At 35.9% G+C, this 26,547-nt stretch overlaps 1 protein-coding gene across 12 annotated transcripts in view; it reads left to right on the forward strand.

Moving 5' to 3' along the window:
- Nucleotides 1-26,547, forward strand: part of NF1 (neurofibromin 1) — a 240,627-nt gene that overhangs the window by 42,062 nt on the left and 172,018 nt on the right. For all 12 annotated transcript variants that reach the window (XM_070482735.1, XM_070482740.1, XM_070482741.1 and 9 more), the window contains exons 2-4: nucleotides 15,008-15,151; nucleotides 16,836-16,919; nucleotides 20,185-20,375. In XM_070482735.1, coding sequence (XP_070338836.1) covers nucleotides 15,008-15,151; nucleotides 16,836-16,919; nucleotides 20,185-20,375 — 419 coding nt within the window. The remainder of the gene's footprint in view (nucleotides 1-15,007; nucleotides 15,152-16,835; nucleotides 16,920-20,184; nucleotides 20,376-26,547) is intronic.

A 26,547-nucleotide genomic window follows, 5' to 3' on the forward strand; every position in this document is an offset into this window, starting at 1 on the left:
TAGAAAAATTAATGTATAATTTACATATGGCAACATTCACCCTTTTAAGTGTACAATTTGAGTTTTTCTTTGCTTTTTTTTTTATTGTGGTAAAATACACATAACGAAATTTACCATCTTAACCATTTTTAAGTGTACGGTTCGGTGGTATTAAATACATTCACATTGTTGTGCAACCATTACTACCATCCATCTCCATAACTCTTTTCATCTTGTAAAACTGAAACTCTGTACCTATTAAACAATAATTATCTGCTCTCCCTTCCGCCTTTTTGTGACTGGCTTATTTCACTTAGCCTGATGTCCGAAGATACATCCATGTTATAGCATATCACAGAATTCTCTTCCTTTTTAAGGCTGAATAATATTCCATTTTATGTGTATACCACATTTTGCTTATCCATTCATCCATTAATGGGCGCCTGGGTTGCTTCCAGGTTTAGCTATTATGAATAATGCTGCTATGAACATGGGTGTACAATATCTCTTGAAACTCTGCTTTCATTTCTTTTGGGTATATACCTGGAAGTGGAATTGCTGGATTGTATGGTAATTTTGTGTTTAATTTTTCAAGGGAACTTCCATACTGTTTTGCATAGTGGCTATCTTATTTTACATTCCCACCAATAGTGCACAAAGCTTCCAGTTTCTCCACATCCTCTCCAATAGTTGTTGGTTTTTTGTTTTTGTTTTTGTTTGGTGAGGAAGCTTGGCCCTGACCTAACATCTATTGCCAGTCTTCCTCTTTTTGCTTGAGGAAGATTGTCCCTGAGCTAACATCTGTGCCACTCTTCCTCTATTTTTTGTATTTGGGACATCGCCCCAGTATGGCTTGATGAGTGGTGTGTAGATCTGCACCAGACATCTGAACCCGCACACCCTGAGCCACCAAAGTAGAGCATGCAAACTTAACTACTACACCACGGGACCAGCCCTGGTTTTCTGTTTTTTGGATAATAGCCATCCTAATAGGTGTGAGTTGGTATCTCATTCTAGTTTTGATTTGCATTTCCCTTATGATTAGTAATTTTGAGCACCTTTTCATGTGCTCATTGGCCGTTTTTATATCTTCTTTGGAATGTCTATTCAAGTCCTTTGCCCGTTTTTGAATCAGGTTGTTTGTTTTTTTGTTGTTGAGTTTTAGGAGTTCTCTCTATATTCTGGATATTAATTCCTTATCAAAATATATGACTTGCAAATATTTTCTGCCATTCTGTGGGGTGCCTTTTTACTCTGGTTAGTGTCTTTTGGTTCACAAAATTTTAAAATTTTCTTGAAGTCCAATTTGTTTATTTTTTCTTTTGTAACCTGTACCTTTGGTGTTGTATCCAAGAAACTGTTACCAAATACAATGTCATGAAGTTTTTTTCCTATGTTTTCTGCTAAGAATCATATTATTTTAGGTCTTACAGTTAGGTCTTTGATCCATTTTGAGTTAATTTTTGTACATGATGTTAGGTGAGGGTCCAACTTCATTCCTTTGACTGGGGATACCCAGCACCATTTGTTTATTTTATTTTTTTTTAAAGATTGGCACCTGAGCTAACAACTATTTCCAATCTTCTTTTGTTTTGTTTTGTTTTCTGCTTTTTTCCTCCCCAAATCCCCCCAACATACAGTTGTATATTTTTTAGTTGTGGGTCCTTCTAGTGGTGGCATGTGGGACGCCGCCTCAGCATGGCCTGACGAGTGGTGCCACGTCTGTGCCAAGGATCCGAACTGGTGAAACCCTGGGCCACTGAAGCAGAGCATGTGAACTTAACCACTCAGCCATGGCCCCTCAGCACCATTTGTTGAAAAGACTGCCCTTTCCCCATCGAATAGTCTTGGCACCTTTGTCAAAAGTCATTTGATCGTGTATGTGAGGGTTTATTTCTGGGCTGTCTCTTCTCTTCTATTGGTCTGTGTGTCTGTCTTTATGCCAATACCACACTGTTCTAATTATTGTAACTTTGTAGTAAGTTTTGAAATGAGAAATGTGAGTCTTCCAACTTTGTTCATCTTTATCAAGATTTTTCTGGCTATTCAGGGTCCCTTGAGATTTTGTATGAATTTTAGGTTGGGTTTTCTGTGTCTGCAAATAGGTCGTTGGGATTTTGATGGAGAGTGCATTGACTCTGTGGACCATTTTAGACAGCATCGACATTTTAGCAATAGTGAGTCTTCTACTCCGTGAACAAGGGATGTGTCTACATTTGTTGATGTCTTCTTTAATTTCTTTCGGCAATGTTTTGTAGTTTTCACTGTACAAGTCTTTCATTGCCTTGGTTAAGTCAATTTTTAAGTATTTTATTCTTATTGATGCTATTGTAAATGGAATTGTTTTTGTAATTTCCTTTTCGTATTTTTCATTGTTCATATATAGAAATGCAACTGATTTTTATGTGTTGACTTTGTATCCTGCTGCTTTGATGAATTCATTTATTAGTTCTAATAGCTTCTTTTGTGGAATCTTTAGGGTTTTCTACATATAGGATCATGTCGTCTGAGAACAGAGATGATTTTACTTCTTCCTTTCCAATTTGGAGGCCTTTTACTTCTTTTTCTTGCCTAATTGCTCTTGCTATAACTTCAGTACTGTGTTGAATAGAAGTGGTGAAAGCAGGAGTTCTTGCCTTGTTCCTGTTCTTAGAGGAAAAGCTTTCAGTCTTTCACAATTGAGTATGATGTTTGCTGTGGGTTTCTCATATATGGCTTTTATGATGTTGAGGTGGTGTCTTTCTATTGCTATTTGTTGAATGTTTTTATCATGAGAGGGTGTTAAATTTTGTCAAATACTTTTTCTGCATCAATTTTGTTGATATAGCCTATTACATTGATCAATTTTCGTATGTTGAACCATTCTTGCATTCCAGGAATAAATCCCACTTGGTCATGGTGTATACAGGCATACTTTGGAGATGTTGCAGGTTCCATAGGCCACTGCAATAAAGGGAATATCACAATAAAGTGAGTCACACAAATTTTTTGGTTGCCCAGTGCATATAAAAGTTGCATTTACACTATACTGTAGTTTATTAAGTGTGCAATAGCATTATGTCTAAGAAAACAACGTATATACCTTACTTAAAAAATACTTTATTGCTAAAAATGCTAACCATCATCTGAGCTTTCAGTGAGTCATAAACTTTTTTGCTGGTGGAGGGTCTTGCCTCAATGTTGATGGCTGCTAACTGATCAGGGTGGTAGTTGCCGAAGGTTGGGGTGGCTGTGGCAGTTATCTTAAAATAAGATAACAGTGAAGTTTGCTGCATTGATGACTTTCATCAACTATTTCTCTGTAACAGGCAGTGCTGTTTGATAGCATTTTACCCACGGAACTTTCAAAATTAGAGTCAGTCCTCTCAGACTTTCTTGCTGCTTTTTCAACTAAGTTTATGTAATATTCGAAATCCTCTGTTATGATTTCAACAATCTTCACAGTGTCTTCACCAGGAATAGGTTCCATCTCAAGAAACTAATTTCTTTGCTCATCCGTAAGAAGCTATTCCTCATCCATTAAAGTTTTATCATGAGATTGTAGTAATTCAGTCACATCTTCAGGCTCCACTTCTAATTCTGGTTCTCTTTCTGTTTCTATCACATCTACAGTTACTTCCTCCATTGAAGTCTTGAATCCTTCAAAGTCATCCATGAGAGCTGGAATCAACGTCTTCCAAACTCCTGTTAATGCTCGTGTTTTGACCTCTTCCCATGAGTCACAAATGTTCTTAATGGTGCCTAGCATGGCAAATCCTTTCCAGAAGGTTTTCAATTCACCTTGCCCAGATTCTTCAGAGGAATCACTATGTATGGCAGCTATAGCCTTATGAAATGTATTTCTTAAATAATAAGACTTGAAAGTTGAAATTACTCCTTCATCCATGGGCTGCAGAACTGATGTGTTAGCAGGCATGAGAACAATATTAATTTCATTGTACATCTCCATCAGAGCTCTTGGGTGACCAAGTGCACTGTCAGTAAGCAGTCATATTTTGGGAGAAATCTATTTTTCTGAGAAGTAGGACTCAACAGTGGGCTTAGAATATTCAGTAAACCATGTTGTAGACAGATGTGCTGTCATCCAGGCTTTATTGTTGCATTGGTAGAGCACAGGTAGAGTGGATTTAGCATAATTTTAAAGGCCCTAGGATTTTTGGCATGGTAAATGAGCATTGACTTCAACTTAGTCACCAGCTGCATTAGCCCCTAACAGGAAGAGTCAGCCTATCCTTTGAGGCCAGGCATTGGCTTCTCTGTAGCTATGAGAGTCCTAGATGGCATCTTCTTCCAATGTAAGGGTGTTTTGTCTACATTGGAAATCTGTTGTTTAGTGTAGCCACCTTCATTAATTATCTTTGTGAGATCTTCTGGATAGCTTGCTGCAGCTTCTTCATCAGCACTTGCTGTTTCACCTTGCACTTTTATGTTATGGAGATGGTTTCTTTCCTTAAACCTCATGAACCACCTTCTCAAACTTCAAACTTTTCTTCTGCGGCTTCCTCACTTCTCTTAACCTTTGTAGAATTGAAGAAAGTTAGGGCCTTGTTCTGCATTAGGCTTTGGCTTAAGGGAATGTTGTGGCTGATCTTCTATCCAGACCACTAAAACTTTCTCCATATCAACAATAAGGCTGTTTTGCTTTATCATTTGTGTGTTCACTGGAGCAGCGCTTTTAATTTCTTTCAAGATCTGTTCCTTTGCATTCACGACTTGGCTAACTGTTTGGCACAAGAGGCCTAGCTTTTGGCCTATCTTATCTTTTGATTTCCTCACTAAGCTTAATCATTTCTAGCTGTTGGTTTAAAGTGAGAGGTGTAGGACTCTTCTTTTCACTCGAACGCTTAGAGGTCATTGTAGGATTATTGTTTGGCCTAATTTCAATATTGTTGTGTCTCAGGGAATAGGGAGGCCCAAGGAGAGGGAGAGACAGGGGAATGGCCAGTTGGTGCAGTAGTCAGAACACGCATTTATTCAGTTTGTTTTCTTTTGTTGGTGTGGTTCATCATGCCCCCAACAATTACAATAGCAACACTAAAGATCACTGATCACATATCACCATAACAAATATAATAATAATGAAAAAGTTAGAAATATTGCAAAAATTGCCAAAATATAACACAGAGACGTGAAATGAGCAAATGCTGTTGGAAAAATAGCGCCAATAGACTTCCTTGATGCAGGATTGCCACAAAGCTTCACTTTGTAAAAAACACGTTATCTGCAAAGTGCAATACAGCAAAGCACAGTAAAACAAAGTATGTCTGTAATCCTTTTGACATACTGCAAAATTCTGTTGAGGATTTTTGCATAAGTGTTTATAAGGGATATTGGTCTGTAATTTTCTTTTCTTGTAATATCTTTGTCTGGCTTTGGTATCAGGATTATGCTGGCTTCATAGAATGAGTCAGGAAGTATGTTCTCTTCAATTTTTTGGAAAAGTGTGAGAAGGATTGGTATTAGTTCTTTAAATGCTTGGTGGAATTCACTAGTCAAGTGATTAGGTCCAGGGTTTTTCTTTATTGGCAGATTTTTGATTACTGAATCAATCTCCTTACTAGATACAGGTCTATTCAGATTTTCTATTTCTTTGTGATTAGTCTTGGTAGGTTTTGTGTTTCTAGGAATTTGTCCATTTCATGTAGCTTATCCAATTTTTTTGGTGTATGGTAGTTCATGGTACTCTCTTTAAATCCTTTTTAGTTCTGTAGAATTGATAGTAATATCCTCACTTTCTGATTTTAGTAATTTGAGTCTTTTTTTTTCTTAGTCCATTTGGCTAAAGGTTTGTCACTTTTGTTGATCGTTTTGAAGAAGCCAACTTTTGATTTCATTGATTTTTCTCTATTATTTTTCTATTTTTCTATTGTTTATCTCTGCTCTCATCTTTATTATTTCCTTCCTTCTATTAGTTTTGGGTTTCATTTGTTCTTTTTCTAGTTGCTTAAGTTGTCAAGTTAGGATGTTGAAATCTTCCTTGTTTTTTAATGTTAGTGTTTATAGCTGTGAATTTCCCCCTCAGTACTGCTTCACTGCATCCCATAAGTTTTGGTATGTTGTGTTTTCATTTTCATTTGTCTGTAAGTATTTTCTAACTTCCCTTGTGATTTCTTCTTTGAAACATTGGTCTTTTAAAATTGTATTGTTCAATTTTCACAATTTTTTGAACTTCCCAGTTTTACTTTGTTATTGATTTCCAACTTCAGTCCATTGTGGTCAGAGAAGATACTTTGTTTGATATCTGTCTTTTTAAATCTCCTGAGATGTAATTTGTGGTCTTAAGTATGATCTACCCTGGAAAATATCCCTTGTGCACTTGAGAAGAATGTGTATTCTGTTGTTGGGTTGAGTGTTCTGTGTATGTCTGTTGGGTCTAGTTGGCTTATTGTGTTTTTTATGACCTCTGTTTCCTTACTTATCTTCTGTCTGGTTTTTTCTTCATTTGTGAGTGGGATATTGAAGTCTCCAACTATTGTTGTAGAACTGTCTGTTTCTCCCTTCAATTTTGTCAGTTTTTGCTTCATGTATTTTCTTGGTCTTTCATTAGGTGCATAAATGTTTATAATGTGATGTCTTCTTACTGTATTGAATCTTTTATTAATATATACTGTCCTGGGGTCGGCCTGGTGGCACAACTGTTAAATGCAGATGTTCTGCTTCAGCGGCCTGGGGGTCCCTGGTTCAGATCCCAGGTGCGGATGTGGCACTGCTTGTCAAGCCATGCTGTGGTAGGCGTCCCACATATAAAGTAGAGGAAGATGGCATGGATGTCAGCTCAGGGCCAGTCTTCCTCAGCAAAAAGAGGAGGATTGGCAGCGGATGTTAGCTCAGGGCTAATCTTCCTAAAAATATATATATATATATAATGTTCTTCTTTGTCTCCGAACTTTTTTTGATCATTCTGTTTTGTCTGATATTAGTATAGCTACCCCTGCTCTCTTTTGATTATATTTGCATGGAATATCTTTTCCCATCTGTTCACTTTCAAGTTGTTTGTGTCTTTGGATCTCAAGTGAGTTTCCTGTAGGCAGCATATGGTTTGGTCGTGTATTTTTATCCGTTCTGCCAATCTCTGTATTTTGATAGGAGAGTTTAATCCATTTACATTTAGAGTAATTACTGATAAGGAGGGACTTACTGCTATCATTGTACTATTTGTTTTCTATATGCTCTGTAGGTTTTTTTCCCCTCATTTCCTGCATTACTGTATTCTTTTGTGTTTATTTTTTGTAGTGAAATGTTTAAATTTCTTTCTCATTTCCTTTTTGTATATTCTACTGCTATTTTTTTTATGGTTACCATGGGGATTACATTTAACACCCTAATGTTATAACACTCTCATTTGAATTTATATCAGCTTAACTCTGAGTTTTGACAAATGCATGCATTCATCACCATGGTCAAGATATAGTAAGTTTCATCACCCAGAAAATTCCCTCGTAACCTTTTGGCTAGGAAGGGAGTTGGTGGCAAATGCTGAGGGGAACTTCTGTTGTCTTGTAGGGGAGAGGCCTCTGAATTGTTCTCAAATAAGGTGGAGAGTGCCTACTCTTAGTAAGCAGTGATTGGTCACATCTGTACACTCAGAGGGTTCAGGGTAATCTGGAGATACAAGATTTTTGGGAACACCAACCCAGATGTTTACATTACATGTATCAGAGTTTTATTCTCTCCCAAGCAGGGCTCTGATCTTGGCATAGCAGACCTGTCTTGTTTGGAACTTTAACCTTTGGAGCCCAGCAACTCAGATAATTAAGTGCTGGTTCTGATCCTTAGGTTTCTTTGCCCTCCTGCTATAGGAGAGAAGAGCATCTTTGTAAGCTTCCAGAGAGGCCTTCTGGCTTCATACTGAGTTTCCAACTGGCAGTCAATTAGCTTTTTGTTATCTTTTTTTTCCAGAGCTCATAGAATTTAGTAATATTCTTCCAATTCCATTGTTTTTGTAGTTACTATTTGTCCTTCATTACCAGCTTTAAAATCCCTTCTTAGCACATGCTGCTAACTGCCCTAGAAGCCTAGTGCAGGATGTTCATTAAGGTGTTCCCTTGGGATCAACACCTGGGAGGAGGGAGGATTGGGCAGATGCAGAATTCATGGTGTATTGCAGGCCCAGCATCAGCTTTGGCCAACCTCTTTGGGGAGCTCTGGAGCTAGAATGGCCCTTCTGAGTTTTCCAGAATTGGGCTGAGGTGTTTAGGCCTTTATATTGCCATATCAATTGGTCATTGGATGTAGACTGCCCAGGAAGGGCAAGACCTTGGGTAGAATCATTCTCTTCAGGTGAGGCAATCCTTGAGGGACCGTCAGAACTCCCAGTAGTAAAGGCAACAAGTCCTTCCCTGAAGGGGAAGCTGGGCAGTGCCTCAGTGTCTACGTCAATTCTTCTGTATCCACTATGAGTGACCAATTTGTTTTTGTTTTTTTTTTTGGTATCATTATGAACTCATGGATTTAAATACATATATTTAGGAAACTTTCTGTTGACTTATACATGTAAAAAATGCACAAATGTATGTAAATATACAGCTCAATAGATGTTCACAGAGTAAACACACCAGTGTAACCAGTGCCCAGTTCAAGAAATAAAACAACGCTAGCAACCTAGAAATCCCTCCTTCCCCTGCACTTCCTTCCAGTCATTACCTGCTCTTTCCAAGGGTTTCTACTTTCTTCCTTCCAGTCATTACCTGCTCTTTCCAAGGGTTTCTACTTTCCTGACCTGAATTGAGCGTGTTTTTGAAATCTGTATAACATAATCATACAGTAAGCGATCTTTTGTTCTGACTTCTTTAACTCAGTATTATATTTGTGAAATTAAGCTTATAGTTGTAAGTCATTCTCATTGCTGTATAGTTTTTATTTGTTTGAATATACCACTTTTTTTTTTTAACTATTTCTGCTATTGATAGATATTTGGAGTGTTTCCAGTTTTGGGAAATTATGAAAGTGCTGCTAAAACATTGTTGTCCATATCTTTTGGTGAATATACGTACACATTTCTGTTGGGTATATACGTAGTGAAATTGCTGAGTGTGTGTATGTCTCATTTTAGTAGATAATGCCAGACGGTTTTCCAAAGTAATTGCTGATTTACACTCCTAGTAGTAGTGTTGCAGAGTTCCAGTTGCTGTGGTTTGCCCCTGTTTATATAGCATGTAGCCCTTCAGGGCTTATAATTGAGAACTGGGTGTGTTTACTAGGGTCCCTCTGCTAGCAGTTTCTGAACAATAGTCTTTTGTTTTCTTGAGGCTGTGAGACTTTGAAATTCTGCTCTGCTTTTCAGAAGTTTTTGGCTTAGCTTTTTACCCTTTTCCACCCGATTATGCATTTGAAACGCCTTCATATCTTCAGTTTTGTCATCCGGCCCTCGGTAATGACCAAAATCTCAGATGGTTTCTCTTTCCCTCAACAGAGGTATTTGCTTGGGAAAAGTCTTATTTCTGAGTCTTTTTTTGCCTCGATTCTACAAATGCCCCAGGAAGGAAACTAGCTGCAGAAGATCGCCTTACCTCTCCATAGTTCACCCCTCTTTGGAAACTTCGCCTATCTCGTCCTTATTCTTTCAGTAGCTCTTTAAAATCTTTAAACAGATGATTTTTGTATTTCATCTTTTTTTGTGTATGTGAGTTTGGGGGAAGGAGGCGTTGTTTTGCTGTGAATTACTCTATCTTACATGGAATCAGAACTGTGTATTAAAACATTTTTGGTGTTTCAAAAAATTAAAATGGTTGTCCTTAACAGCATTTGAATTACTCCATTTTTGGTTATGTGAGAGACTGCAAAATTCATTCCTGAGTCTTTTTGACTCGACCCTTTGATAGCTTTCTTGCTATCTGGTATGACAAGATTTTCCAGGTTCGTCATGTTCCTTTTTGCCTCAGTCATGGAATCAGTCATGTCCTGAAGGGGTCCTGAGTCCTTTTACTGGGAAATGGCATTTCAAGATCACAATTGGGTAGGGTGTTCGTTACTGCAGGGCTGGTTGTTTTCAGTAGACAGAGGTAGAAAGTATTTTGTTTTCTTAATACATTAACAGTTCTTATAGATACTTATAATTCCAACTCAAGCTCTACAGGGTTTTTACTTTACTATTCTGCTCCTGTGCATAGAATTTCAGTTTTTAACGACACCAAGAGTGATAGAATTAAAATATCACATAATTATTCATTTCCTTGATCCCACAATACACAGGATCAAGATTTATCTTCATTTTTTTGACCTTAGGGTATGTTTCACTAGGAATGTACAGTCAACCTAATATGATGTAAAATAACTTAGAATAGTTCCTTTCTTTGTGATTATGCCATTAAAAATTTGGATACAAATTTCAGTTCACTTGTTTATTTTTGAATTCTATTTTTAAAACTTTTAATTTTATATTTATATGTATTACATAATTCTTTCTTTCTTTTTTTTTTTTAAAGATTTTATTTTTCCTTTTCCTCCCCAAAGCCACCTGGTACATGGTTGTATATTTTTAGTCGTGGGTCCTTCTAGTCGTGACATGTGGGACGCCACCTCAGCATGGCTTGATGAGCGGTGCCATGTCCGCACCCAGGATCCGAACTGGCGAAACCTGGGCTGCAGAAGCAGAGTGCGTGAACTTAACCACTCGGCCACAGTGCCAGCCCCTGTATTACATAATTCTAAAAGGAAATCTATAAAAACAGGGAATATCAGTTCTATCCCTGTCACCTCTACTTTGTTTCCTTCCACTCCCTAGAAGTAACAACTTAAAAGTTTTTACATTTCATCCTTCTACTGTTGTGTTTTTTAATATAAGAATATATATATATGTATGTTTTTTTCCCCTTTCTTTCTCCTCCCCTTTCTTACACAAAAGGTAGCATACTGTCTACCCTTTGCTGTACCTTATTTTTTTAACATAAGGATATATCCTGAAGACTAGTCTATAGTTTGATGAATTTGGACTCATTTTGGTCATATTTTTTATATTACATTTATATTTATACAAGTCTTTTATTTAAGTAATCTTTTATTGTATGGTCTATGTTGTTTGCTCTCTCAGCATATATTTTGGTCTTTCAGAAGGTTTCTATATGTGGGTTAAGTCAGGGAAGCAGATTGTGTAATGGGATAAGGGATTTATTATGGACATTAGACTGTAAACAATTTGGAGAGGATTGGCGAGGTGAAGATCTGGAAGGGGGAGTTGCAGTATCAGAGAAGGAGTCACTAACCAGCTCCCACAAATCAGTGGCAATGGGTAGACAAGTCGGAGCTTTTAGGGAATCTGAGAAGCCAAGTATGTCCAGCCACTGAAGTGGACTGTGAAGGAGAAGCTTGGGGAGAGCCCTGTGGGAAGCAAGAGCCCTATGTAGTTCTCACCTCTGTTAAGTCTCCACCTAAGCATCTGGTGGTAGGCTTGGGCCACTACTGACACAACACAAACCAGCAGTTTGTATTTTTGTTCTGTTGGTTATCTTTATATTGATACCTTTATATGGTGCTCTAATTTCTTCCATTTGTGGGGAGGGGGAGTTATTATATGTTAATTTTCTTCTATAAGCAGTATTGAAATTAAGTAATAACCTCTTCTCATCTCCTTCTCCCCCAGCATTTGGCTTGAAATAATACTCTTTCACCTTTAGTTAACGCCATAAGTCAATCAGGAATTATTTCCTACTTTTTATATGCTCTCACTACCCTCTCCCCATTTCTGATAATTGTACTGTATCTATACTATCAGCACATAAAGCAATGACATAGTATGCTTTCTCCCTAATTACCATCATTTATTCTCAATTCTTTTAGTAAATGTATGTTTAATGATCCCTCTTAATATATATGTGTCTCCTGTTGTTTTGGTTGTCTGAGGCATATTCTTCAGTAGATTCCTCAGGAAGGGCTCAGGGGAACAACATTTCCTTGGTTTTGCAGTTCAGAACAGTTTGATTGTCACTTTTATACTTGGAAGTCAGTTTGCCTGCGTATAAAATCCTTGGTTTACTTTTTCTTCTCTTGAGAATCTTAAATATGTTATTCCATTGTCTGTTAGCATGAAGTATTGTCAAAGTCTGATGACAGTCTGATTTTTGTTTCTTGTGTAAGTGACTTTTTTTGCCTGGATGTTCAACGTATTTTTTTTTCTTGTTCACAGAAGGTCAATAATTTTACTAAAATATGTTCTGGTATTGGTCATTCTGGATCAGTTTTTCCAGGCATGCAATATGCCTTTTAAATACATAGTTTCAAGTATTTAGAAAAAAAATTTCAGTGTATTTAAAAAAAAATTTCAGCAGAGTTTTCTTGAATTCTAGTTTATAATATTCATTCTATTCCATTGATTTAGTTTCCTTCTTTGAGGACTCCTGTTATACATATGTTGGATTTTGTTTGTCTGTCTTCTGTCACTTCATTGTAAATCCTCCTCTCATGTTTCATTCTTTTGATACTACAGTTTTCCTCCTGTTTACTTTCTTTTTCTCTTGAAGTATTATCTTTTGTTTTATTCACTCTTGTTTATCTTCTAATAAGTCTTCACTTCTGAAGTGACGTTTTTTCTAATTCTTTCCTGTGTTCTATCAACTTTTTTCTATTTGCAATTCTAATTTATGTTATTTTATATCTTTAATCATTTTCTTAATTTCTCTTTGCTCATTTTGAAATGATAATTTACAGTTCATTTGTTGGTGAACAGTATTTTGGACATGGTTTCATTTTCTTTTGCAATGTTGTTCTGTCTTAGTCTTTTTTCTCATAATAACTTCACAAATGATTTGACTACAGTCTTTTCTGTTGCTCCTTTTTAATGTGAAATTATTTTTCCTGAATTGGTAGGAGAGAATTGTGGGCCAGGATAGCTTTCTATCTTCATGGTTCTAGAGCTCACTCTTCTGTTGTTTTCATGAAATTGAACAAATACATTGTCTCATCCTTTCTGAGCTCTCTTGGCTTTCTTCCTCTTTTCCACCTTTATCTGTACCTTTTCCTTTGCCCCTCTTGTCCTTGTTGTTGTCAGTGTGGAGTGAATCTCAGCAATTTTTTCCTCAATGTGGGTTTCATCCTGGAAGTGGGTGCTTCTTCAGCTTGTTAGTTTAGAACTGTGCCATCCAGTGGGGTCCAATGGCTACTTAAATTTAAGTAAATTAAATTTAAATAAAATTAAACATTTGATTTCTTATCTGCATTAGCCATGTAACAAGCACTTAATAGACACATGTAGCTAGTGGCTACTGTATTGAGCATTGTTGATATTGTAGACCTTTTTGCACGTATGTGTAAATTGCATTGTGCAAAAAACCCTGTGTTTCAGCTAATGTTCTTAACTTGGCTTGCTGTGCTTTTCATTGAGGGTGTAATACAATTTTAGGATTTTCCTCTTGTCAGATCCATCAGACATTCTGCTTCCCTCTGCTTTCTGTTGCATAGATGGGTTTGTGGTTTTGCTATTCTAGTTTCTCTGCTATTTTATGTGGGGGTATATTAGTCAGGGTTCACCAAAGAAACAGAACCAGTAGGGTGTATGTATATGTGTCTGTGTGTACATATGTATCCGTATATACATGAAAAGATTAATTGTAAGGAATTGGCTCATTTTATTATGGAGGCTGAGAAGTCCCATGCTCTGCAATCTGCAAGCTGGAGACTCAGGAAACCTGAGAACCAGAGGAGCTGATAGTGAAGATTCCAGTCTGAGTCAGAAGGCCTGAGAATCAGGAGTGCTGAGGGCAGGAGATCAGTGTCCCAGCTCAAACAGTCAGGTGGAAGGGACAGATTCTTCCTTCTTCTGCCTTATTTGTTCTATTCAGGTCTTCAGTGGATTGGGTGGTGGCCACCCACATTGGAGGCAGGGCAAACTGCTTTGTGAGTCCACCTGTTCAAATTTCATCCGGAAATACTTTCAGAGACACACTCAGATATAATGTTTAGCCAAATATCTCTGCACCCTGTGATCCAATCAAGTTGACTTAACCTTAACCGTCTCAGGGGAATTTGGGGAGATTCACAGCCTGTATTGCAGCCACTGCCGTCTTCTAAAATCCTGTGGGGTTTTTTTGGTTTTTCAGACTTTTTCCCCCTCTGTTATCTTTATAATTAACATTATGTAATTCTATAGTGTCTGTTCTGTCCCCTCTTCTAAGCCCTAAAAATGCTTCTTCCCCTCTTTTATTATTTCTTTACTATCAAATTAGTCACCTGTTACATGGTAATCGATGAAGCAAACTTGGGCATGCCACTTGGTCTCTTTCCATCTTTGGTTGCACCATTTTAAAAATGAGAAAGCTGGACTCAGGTTCTTTTTTTTTCCACAAAGAAACCTCACCAGTGTTTTCTGTTAGTCTTGGCAGGGTCTAATATTTTAACAGTAAATATATTCATGATGCTTTCAATACAGAATGCTACTCTTGAACAGAGAGAGATGAACTTCTTGGCTGTGTGACTGAACTCCTTTTCAGATAAATGTAGCTGTGGTCCCTGTAAAGGATATTTTTTTCCATGAGATTTATCTGTTTGTTGTTCTGTTGCTCCCTCAACTGTGTACCTGATGGTAGTTATCTTACCTGAGTCAGTCTTACTGTGTTTATTCCTGGTTGTACAGTTTGTTCTCATTTCTGAATAATCTGCAGTTATTCGACATTATTGACTTGAGATCTGGGGCATAGATATTCTTGATCCATTGTTCTTTTACTGCTTGAGTTCATTGTATAAGGGAAAGGATTGCATGCATTTCATTGCAGACATTCTCTGAAATAATTTTTAGCTACAAGGAAATAGCTCTATATCTGTGAGTCATCATTCTCTCTTATATAGTGCTGGGTAGAGATTTAATTTTGTAGATAGAGATTTATGACTTCCAGAAAGCTGCAAAAATTGGAATTTCCAAAGAATTTTAGATTTGCAATAAATGCTATTATATGTTGAAAATTGGAGCTTGACATACACTTAGATATCTTGAGATACATATATATATGTGGTTGATAAAATCTCATGATTTTCAATGAGAAATAGAGTTCTTCTGGTCATTTTCAGGTGTTGGCTAACATGGTTTTTATTTTTTCCTCAGCTTCCAATAAAAACAGGACAGCAGAACACACATACCAAAGTCAGTACGGAGCATAACAAGGAATGTCTTATCAATATTTCCAAGTACAAGTTTTCTCTGGTTATAAGCGGCCTCACCACTATCTTAAAGAATGTTAACAATATGGTGAGTATTTGACTTACTGTTTGGTGGGGGAGTCTGCTTTGGTCTGTTTTTGATTAAAAAATTTGGAGCAGCATATTTTGAAGTATGGAAAGGTGTTTTCTGTGGACTCTGGATATAAACATTCATCTTATTTTGTGATTGAGCACGGGTAATCTTCTAACTTTCATTTTGGCTTTTGATTCTTTCCCTTAGATAGTTCTCTTATTTGTGTCCCTATCTCCTTTTCCATTATTTTTCTAGAATTAGAATTTCACGCAGACTTTGTGTCATATATGAATTGATCATAGTAATCTATTAAAATCTTTTCCTTTGCTTCTTATGTGAATATTTACATATCAGATTGTCCCAGTCTTAAGTAGATGATAAATAAAATATGACCTGTAGTCCTAAAATGTGAGATTGCTTTGATGAAGATATTATTTCAAACTTCTTCCTCTAACCTGTGACAGATTCCATAGTAGTTAGAACCCGTTGTTGAAACAGTTTTCCTCAAATACCAATTTCATCAAATAATTCCACTGTCAAAACCTCATAATTACTTTTTTTTGCCCTGTTTTATAGAATCTGTTTACATTTCCTAGACTTCAAGGTACTCCAACTATTCTCTCTCTCTACCTTTGAACATGTCATTCCTCCTGTCTCTCTCAGGTGATTCCTTCCTCTGTGTCAATTCCTATCTAAAATCTCCTTCATACTCAGTTCAAAACAACTGACCTGGATAATTCTTGATTAACTCCAAACTGCTTTGCCTGTCTTTACACTTATAACCACAATTTGTATTGTTTATATTGAGCTATGAAGTTGACTTCTGTTTGTAGATTGTGAAAATTGGTCCCATTTTTATAGTCATGCAATCTTTGGTGTGTTTTCTTCTTAAAAAATTGGTTACACAATATTCAGGCTTACAAAATTAATAAACTGGAGGTGTGGGCAATCATTTGCCTTACAAAGAAATTTTATGGAAAAAATTAAGATTTTCTGAAAAGAGCAGGATCTTTTATAAATATGTAAAGTGATTTACAGAGATACATTTGAGGTTTTTTGGAGTTCTTCTGTTGCACAGTGTGTGAGGCACAGTGGTAGAATTTTGCTGTGTAAAGTGGCCGTGTTCCTAGTTAAACTGAAAATACCTAATATGTGGATCTTCTTTTCAAAGCAAAAACAGTATAGAGATGTTGACATTCATTTAGTGCTTATTGAGTAAAATGAATTATGGAAACCTTAGTCTCTTGTTGGTAAATAGTGTGTAATTCAATTTAAGGATGATGTATGCTTAAAACTCACTGTAATTGGTGTTATAGTATTTAGTTGTTGTAAGAATTTAGACTTTGATTATGTTGTGACATTGAAGTGTGGTTAAATGCTCAAGATTCTGGTAAACATCTATATGTGTATCTAAATCCTACATATTTTTAAAGTAATAAATCAAAGTTTCTTCTTTTACTATTGTAAGGCTAATGGCAGACTGTAATAAATGCCAGCATTTTTGTTTGCCTGAGAATACATTTTGTGGAAGCCTTAGGATAAAATCAGAAACAATAGGTTTAAATATAGTATAATCTTGGAGATAAAATGGAAGACTGTTGATATTCTTGATCCTTAGTTCTTCACTTTTCAGATGTGTGCTGATTTGTAGTGGAGAGTAATTGCCAACTTTCAGTGTTCTGAATATCTTTTCTTTTAGAGAATATTTGGAGAAGCTGCTGAAAAAAATTTATATCTCTCTCAGTTGATAATATTGGATACACTGGAAAAATGTCTTGCTGGGGTAAGTAAATCTATACCTAAGTAGGCAGGTTTTGTGAAATAAATTGTGAGAATGATCTGATGTACCAAAGTTTTGGTGTGAACAAGGAGAATGGTCATATGGAGTTTTTGCCTAAGATGTATCAATATGAATTTTGTTAGCAGAGCTGACCCACTAGCATAGATAAGTTTTCAAGAGAAAATTATTTTCTCATCTTTTGTAAATTAAATAGATGTTAAGTTTACTTATAAAGTGTTAAGTTTGAGCCACATACCTCTCAGGTTTTTTAGAAAAGATTTTATGATAAAGGTCACTGTTTGATTTAATTAATTTCTGTACATATTGTTAGGCCTGTGGCATTGCTTAGCTGTGAAAGAAGGTGATATGGAAGACCGAGAGGAATCTTGTTTCCCGTTGTCTGAATCTGATTTTAATATTTTACTTTTCAAATCTATATAAAAGAGAACTTAAAAAAATTAAAACGATAATTATTACTGCTAGATCCTACCTTAAGAACATTTACGTGTAAACACAAACATATAAAATGGATATGTGGAGGAGTAAAGTACAAAACAGTTCTTTCTCAGATTTCCTCTAAATAGTTATTTCAGTCTCTATCAACCAAGACTTAATTAGAATATTTTCAACAATGTTTCTTTTGTATAAAGCTAAGTGTTTTTCTATACCTCAACAGACTTAATTCTTCCTGGAAGAATGGTAGGAGTTTATGTAAATATATAAATTTAATACCTCCATTTTAAAGATCTATTTATTCAATATGTATTGGAATTAACTTATGTCTTACATTCTCTCTTGCTTTGGCAAGTCTTTTCTTTCATTCAGAATTGCTTCTCTCTTCCACGTATGTTATAGTTATTCTCTATAATAAATATAGAAGGGTGGGACTTAGATATGTGAGGACTGATTGTGTGGTTAAGAAGAAAGGGAATGGTCAGAAGCATTTGGGGAAGGGATGGAGTAGGGAGTTGGGAAAAATAATTACATTCTCATAACTCTATCCTTAGGGAAGAAAAGTATTTAAGACTATGGGCCACGAAACCTAAGTGTAATGTTTTAAACTCTTTTATTGACCCTTGACCATATTCCAAAATTGTGAGACAGTGTTTATGTTTTCTACTTAAATTGAGGGTGAGCTATTTCTGTTTTAGCTTGGTGCTTTTTATTAGTTTGTGATATGCTGTTGTTCATTTGTAAAATGGAGTGAAAGAGCAAAAGAACTATTAAAAATGATGATGAAATTGTGAAGTGGACAATTTTTAAACTCCTCCTGAGTCACCTTTTTGTAGTGGTCTTGTTACTTTGATTGTAAGTACCAGTATCAGCCACTGCCATGTTTGAATGGGGGTGAAGTGGTTTATTGCCTCGTTTAGTTCTAGGCTTTTCTCTACTAACATTGGTAATTGAGAGCTTATGGTAAATGTATTTTGGAGAATGATCACTGATATTATTGGCCCCTGTTTAATTTGATACTCTTTGGAGATTGCCTAATTGAAACTCTAATAAGTGGGCACGGTATAACTTGTGTAATGCATAAAATATGTATTATCTTACCCTGTTGTATTGAAAATGTGGTTTTTCACCAAATTTACAGTTTAAAAAATGCTACTATTCGTATTATTGACAACTTGTGTTTTCTTGGATTGCCTTCACTGATTTTATGGTTGTCTCTTGATTTTCATTTTTAGATCAAAATAAGTTGAGGCAGTTAAAGAAGAACTGAGTCTCCAAGTACAGGTTGATCATATAAGTAGTTGAAATAGCTAAATGCAAGTGAACAAATACCAGTATTGTATTATGAGTAAAACTTTGTAGGATTTGAGGAATCTTAAGTATTTTTGTTCCTGTGTATATGACCATTATTCAAAAGATTGAACACTTTTACAGTTTTTATTGGCTTATTAATTGGAATTAGTTTCAATATCTGTATTGTTTGGTTAGGCTGTCAATAAGAAATAGGCATTATAACTTGAATTTGGAGGTTTCTGTGATGTCTATTTACTGTCCATATATTTCAGTGTATTTGCGTCTGAAAGCACTTGGATTGCAATTACAGAACTGAACATAGCACACAGTTATAAAAAACTTTGTTCATTTTTATTGTGCCTGGTATTATCAAAATTATCATTCATATATGGATACTAAAGCCATTAGGTGAAAATGCTGAGGTAGAACAGTACATCTGCAGGATGCTTATCCATTGGTGGTTTTGTTAATTGTAGAGATTTACTGTACAAACAAGAGATCTCAGAGTTAACACCAAAGTTATCAAATTTGGTTTCATTAACAATGGGCCCACTGGTGCTAGGTACTCCTAATGTCATGTAATATGAACTACTGAATTACCTAAAGTGTTTAATCTGAATCTAATCACATCGTTAGGTTTAGATTCCAGCTTACAGAAAATATAGTAACTAGAAGAACAAGTTAAGTTATACCACTAAGAAATAATCAAATTAACAACATGGAACATTTTGTAAGGCAACTGGCCTATTTTCTTAAAAAAGTCAATATTATGGAAAATAAAAATGATGTATATGGAGTGCAGGGGGTGGATAGTTTGAGAATAAGGAGACTGAAGGAACGTAATAATCATGCTGCAATCATCAGATTGGATATTAGCTGATACAAGAGAATTGTTTATTTTTCCTTGGCGTGATGATTGTATTGAAGTTATATTGGAGAATGTCCTTATTTTTTAAGAGCTGCTGAAGAAGGTAGGAGTGAAGTCTTGTAGTGTTTGTGGCTTACTCTGAAATGGTTCAACCAAAACAAAATTATTTGTAATAAGTAATGTCTGTCTGTTTTGGTCAGTCTCCCAAAGGCACGGGTGTGTTTGCCTACCCAGGGATTTATTTGGATGTAGAGACAGATGACACTGTGAACTCACTAATGAACATGAGTAAAGTTTATCTGGAACTGACAGTCGACTGGGATTCCCAGGAGGGGAGGGGCTTCCAGGGATTTGCTGAACAGGGTAACAAGCAGGAGGGGTAGGGGTGGTGAGGAAGAATGGATGGAGGTGGGGTGGGGGGACTGGACTTTTATTGTGATTAAGAAGTGAAAGGTGAAACCATCCTCTTTGTTAGACTCGCTATAGATAGATACAGCAAACATGATGAAATATGATAATTGTTGCTTCTAGGTGATGAGTATATGGGTGTTTGTTATTCTATTTCAACTCTTATGTACGTTTGAAAATTTTCGTAATAGGGCATACATGTAAATTTAAGAAAGTTTTAGAATTATGTGATTATTTCTATTTTAGCAACCGAAGGACACAATGAGATTAGATGAAACAATGCTGGTCAAACAGTTGCTGCCAGAAATCTGCCATTTTCTTCACGCCTGTCGCGAAGGAAACCAACATGCAGCTGAACTTCGGAATTCTGCCTCTGGGGTTTTATTTTCTCTCAGTTGCAACAACTTCAATGCAGTCTTTAGTCGCATTTCTACCAGGTTAGTGTGTAAATCTACATAGGACAGTTGTAAGTAATATAAATTTAGAAGTCTTTTTTTGTCTACATAAAAATAAAAAGTTGACAGAAATCAGTTTTACCTGGGCTTCTGTAGAAATTTTATGTATTGATTTCTTTGGAATTTTTATGTAATATTGTGATATTGGTGTGTACAATTAAATATGAATACTGTTATAAACTTGAAAATCTAAATTTTAGGGAAAAATATCACCCATGCCTAGTCTTTTTTTTTTTAACATGAGGTATGAATTTGTCTTCTTAACATATTATTCCTTTAAATGAAATTAGCCAATCAGATAGAATAATTGATGAGAAGTCAGAGTTCTAATGATCTCACAGCTCTACTGCTTATCACAAGATCCTAAATTTCAAAAAAAACCCCAGCAATATAGAAGCACAAGGAAGTGAGTAGTTGCACGGTAGAATTCTCCAGAAAGTGTACTGTGTTTTAAGTGTATGAACTGTAAAATCTCCCATTTGTTAAGCATTTATAGCATATGCTGTGCTATTTTATTCCCACAATATCTCTGAAATGTAGGTGATACTACCCCTATTTTACAGGTAAGCAAACTAATACCCAAAGAAGTTATCAAGGTTATATGCCAAATAATGGAGCACCCAAAATTTGTCAGACTAGTTTCAGGGTCTGTTAGTTTCATTATACCAGGCTGCTTCCCTTTTCTTCTATTTTAGCCCTATCTCAATGATTCTTTTTATAATATATACTTCTCTGCTTTAAAATTGTATCATAAATAATTTAAACTTTTATTGATTGAAAATCGTCATGTGATCCTCAGTTGTGATATGCTACAGGTGGAGAAATTGGTAAGGGTGGTGCTCTGGGGAATAGAATTATAACTGATGGTAGCAAGTAACTCTGCAACTTGCTTTCATGCAAATGATTTGCCTTCCTCATGTAAGAAAAGTCAAATGAGTCTTTCATTATGACTGAGTAGGAAGTATAAATCACTGAGTGATTCAGTGAATCAAAGACTGATACAGAGTAAAGAAAAACAATCCTCTTTGCTTATTGATAGCTGCATCTTTTGACTGACTTGTCTTGTGTGAACAGTGGACTTCCGTTAGATTTGTTCATTCTATTTTCCAACAGGCGTGAATGAGAACATACATCATAATTAGAGAATTTGTGCTATGGTGTTTTGGGGCAATTGGCTAACTCAGAATCCTGGAGTCTTTCTAATAAAAAATGGCATTTCTATAATCATGATGCTTGGCAACAATATTCTTCAACCTCTCATCAGAATTCCTGATGCAAAGAAAATTAAAATTTTATTTAATGGTATAATATGATTGATAATGTTGGGTAGTGTTTATACAATAAAAAAGTGTCTTCATGAAACCTTTTGAGTGATAACATTTCGTCTTCTGAGTAATAATACACTGGTTGAAGCAGCAAGGTAACAAACACCTAAGGAAAAGGAGCCATGAAAATTAAAAAAGCGAAAACAAAACAAAACCCTTTCTTTGTTTAGATGACTGCCAGACCCAGCCTTACTATTTGAAATAATCTTATATTGAAGGTAGAAAATGATCAAAAGAATAAAATGATTTTTAGTCTGTCCAAGCATGAGTTGCTTTGGATAACAGAAACTTAGCAAATGTGTCACCTTTGAAAACTCTAGAAATTTTCTAAGTCACCAAAGGCTTTATTTTATGGGATTCTTCAGCATTAGCACATGTAAAAATAGACAACTTTTGTGTATTTCCTGAATCTAGTTCACTATTTTCAGAATAGAAGTTAAGTGTGTCTGGAATAAGCCAACGTCTTTAGCTTTCAGGGGACAGACTGCTCAGAAATGGAATCTGTGAAATAGGTGTTTCAGACAACTGCATTTGCTGTTTCATTTAGTTTGTGCCAGAAATAGGAGCTGATCTCTCACCTAAAGACCATATGGTTTAATTTAGATGGATAGGACATTGCTGTCGTGGCGTTCGGGGTAAAATATACAAGTGACTAGAACGGCAGTTTTTTCTGAGGGTTGATTTTATCTCATATATAATAGATGAGTCAATATCATGAAAATTTGTTGTGCTTGACCATTCTACCCGTCTATAAATGTTTCTCTTTTAGGATTAACGTTAACTCTTGATATTTATGTCCTTTGCTTTTCTTTAAGGGAATATGGGCTACATGATCTTAAGACAACTTTATTATTCTGCTGAAGTATACCATATTCTATGGCTCATATTACTCTTATGGAGAGCATTAGCTGCTTTCTCCACAGAATTACTGTACAACTGCACTAGATCTGATTGTCTTGTAGTGGGGGGGCCTGTGGAATATCTAATTTGACCACCAGAAGTTCTGTTTGATTCTTTTACAAATCTGGGTTTTTTTTTTAGTGGTTTCTTATTCGTTTTCATAGTTTTAAAAATTTCTTCTCATATGTCTCTAATCATTTGAAACATACTTATTTTATATTCTCTTTAAGATTGTTAAATGATCTTATGTTTGTATGTGCCAACTCTCATTCATAGTGAACTGTTCCCTCTCTGTTTTGTAAACTTTGGTTACAAATTCATCTTGAGTGCAGTCTGTATTTTCTTCGGCATTCTCTTGTAGCCTGGGGCTGTGGGAGTATCCTAGTGATGGTTTTGCATTTGCTTTTGCCAATTGCCCAGCTCTGGACCTATTTTTTTGTTAATTTCTCAGCCCTGGATTGTCCGGATAGTATAACTGTGGATCCCAAACCCTTGCAAGTTAACAGTCCTGGGTGACCTTTTCCCCTACCCAAAGCTTAGGCAGAGCAGACAAACTTCTTGTACTAGGAGATTTTTTTTTCCCCTCCCTCCATCCTTTCTTCCTTCCTTGCCTCCTGTCTCTCTGTCTCCCTCTCGGTATCTCCCTTTTTTTAGGCAGTGCGTTGCTCTTTCTAGTCATGTTTTATGCAAGGCCCCAGCTCTACTCCCTGTATTAGGGTACAAGGCTTTGTATTCAGTGCCCTGTGGATTAGCCCCAAACCCATAGGTTAAGGAGAGAAAAAAACCTTACCACCCTCGCCCTTCCTTTGTTGCAAGGCCAGATCAGGCCTTCAAAACCATCTCTGGTATTCAGTTTCCTCTTCATTTCTCGGCCTGGGCAGGTGGGTGGTGTTTGTTTGACTTTATTTCTATACTTTTAAAATATTTTTTTGTTGTTCCTCATTTTACCTGTTCCTTCTAGATGTTTTAGTGATAGGTTTCCACTTCATTTCTTTTGCTCCGACCACCCTTTATTTGATTTCTCTGCTTTAGAAATGATATTTAAACCTCACAAAATTCCGCTTCCCTATGGAAATAACTGGACTATAAAAGGAATTAAACTTTTCTCCCATTTTTCACAAACAGCCTCAAAAGTCAGCTTTTCAAAAGTTGATCTTGCTGGTTTATTAAGTTGTGTTTCCTAAGGAGTCATGTTCCATATTTCTAGCCTCTTTGCAGCAGCTGTGGAGTTTTTAGCATGTAAATCAGTCTTGAGGGCCTTCTCGTTCCCAGGTGAACTGCTAAGCTTTTCTCACACTGATGATATAAAGAGCTTTAGTGTAAGTGTTTAGAATAATTTTACTGTTAGCTATACATCTGTAGGCTAAAGTGAGTGAAAGAAGAATTTGAAGGAAGAAATAGGATTCATTTCATTTTTAGCAACTGAAGTTTAGTGTGATGATTAATGTCAGTTTTAAACCACAGTAAAATGGTTACAATTCGAGTGAACGTTACGAATGAGATCATGTAGTATTTGTGCTTTTTCACCATCTCTCTCTCTCTGCTTTTATGAAAATCAGTAATTCCATTCTACTGCTTACATTTTTTGATATCTATTCATTGAAGTAGTGAGTATGCTTCATTAGGAAGCACAATTCAATAGATTAGAATACTTTTGAAAAGTATTTGATAGCAGCTTTTGAAAAGCTGACCTCTGTGTTTGTTAGTGAAAATGGAAAACTTTAACTTCCTTTATTTGGACTTAAGTGATTTCCTTATCAGTTAAAAAATATCTATCTATATTTTTGTTAAATTTTTTTGCCTTCATGATAATGTCATATTTACTATAAGGGAAATTTTGGGTTTAGAAAGATTCTTGTCTTTACAAGCTTAAGTTCTACTGTGAGGTAGGAACATTAATCAAATAATCACATAAACATGTACACAGACTGTGAAAAGTGCAGTGACGAAAGGCTTGCTCATTTTTTTCTATACAAAGTAATGTATCCTGTAAATGTAAATAAAATACCATTCATGTTTCTGAAGTCTAGTCGATGTGAATGACGTTAATAAAATTTATCTTTATTACTTATAATTTGAAATTTGAATTTTAAAAACTTTTTTTATTAAGATTATGATAGTTTACAACCTTGTGAAATTTCAGTTGTACATTATTGTTAGTCATGTTGTGGGTACACCACTTTACCCTTTGTGTCCACTCCCCCTTTTCCCTGGTAACCACTGATCAGTTCTCCTTGTCTATATGCTAACTTCCACCTATGAGTGGAGTCATACAGAGTTCATCTTTCTCTGTCTGGCTTATTTCGCTTAACATAATACCCTCAAGGTCCATCCATGTTGTTGCGAATGGGACGATTTTATCCTTTTTTATGGCTGAGTAGTAGTCCATTGTGTATATATACCATATCTTCTTTATCCAATCATCAGTTGCTGGGCACTTAGGTTGGTTCCACGTCTTGGCTATTGTAAATAATGCTGCGATGAGCATAGGGGTGCATGGAACTCTTGGAATTGCTGATTTCAGGTTCTTAGGATAGATACCCAGTAGTGGGATGGCTGGGTCTTAAGGTATTTCTATTTTTAACTTTTTGAGAAATCTCCATACTGTTTTCCATAGTGGCTGCACCAGTTTGCGTTCCCACCAACAGTGTATGAGTGTTCCTTTTTCTCCACAACCTCTCCAACATTTCTCACTCTTGGTTTTGGATATTTTTGCCATTCTAATGGATGTAAGGTGATATCTTAGTGTAGTTTTGATTTGCATTTCCCTGATGATTAGTGATGATGAGCATCTTTTCATGTGTCTATTGGCCATCCTTATATCTTCTTTGGAGAAATGTCTGTTCATGTCCCCTGCCCATTTTTTGATCAGGTTGTTTGATTTTTTGTTGTTGAGCTGTGTGAGCTCTTTATATATTATGGAGATTAACCCTTTGTCAGATAAGTAACTTGTAAATATTTTTTCCCAATTAGTGGGCTGTCTTTTTGTTTCAATCCTGTTTTCCCTTGACATGAAGAAGCTCTTTAGTCTGATGAAGTCCCATTTGTTTATTCTTTCTATTGTTTCCCTCATCTGAGGAGTTATGGTGTCCAAAAAGATTCTTTTGAAACTAATGTCAAAGAGTGTATTGCCTGTATTCTCTTCTAGAAGACTTATTGTTTCAGGCCTAATCTTTAGGTCTTTGATCCATTTTGAGTTTATTTTTGTGAATGGTGGAAAAGAATGGTCAATTTTCATCCTTTTACATGTGGCTGTCCAGTTTTCCCAGCACCATTTGTTGAAGAGACTTTCTTTTCTCCATTGTAGGCCCTCAGTTCCTTTGTCAAAGATCAGCTGTCCATAGATGTGTGGTTTTATTTCTGGGCTTTCAGTTCTGTTCCATTGACCTGAGCACCTGTTTTTGTACCAGTACCATGCTGTTTTGATTACTGTAGCTTTGTAGTATGCTTTGAAGTCAGGGATAGTGATGCCTCCAGCTGTGTTCTTTTTTCTCAGGATTGCTTTGGCAATTTGGGGTCTTTTGTTGCCCCATATGAATTTTAGGATTCTTTGTTCTATTTCTGTAAAGAATGTCATTGGGATTCTGATTGGGATGGCGTTGAATCTGTAAATTGCTTTAGGTAGAATGGACATTTTAACTATGTTTATTCTTCCAATCCATGTACATGGAATGTCTTTCCATCTCTTTATGTCGGCATCCATTTCTTTCAGAAAAGCCTTGTAATTTTCATTGTATAGGTCTTTCACTTCCTTAGTTAAATTCACCCCAAGGTATTTTATTCTTTTTGTTGCGATTGTGAATGGTATTGTGTTCTTGAGTTCTTTTTCTGTTAGTTCGTCATTAGAATATAGAAATGCTACTGATTTATGTAAATTGATTTTATACCCTGCAACTTTGCTGTAGCTGTTGATTACTTCTAAAAGTTTT

The sequence above is a fragment of the Equus asinus genome, chromosome 13, assembly GCF_041296235.1.
Source record: "Equus asinus isolate D_3611 breed Donkey chromosome 13, EquAss-T2T_v2, whole genome shotgun sequence".
Taxonomy (NCBI): domain Eukaryota; kingdom Metazoa; phylum Chordata; class Mammalia; order Perissodactyla; family Equidae; genus Equus; species Equus asinus.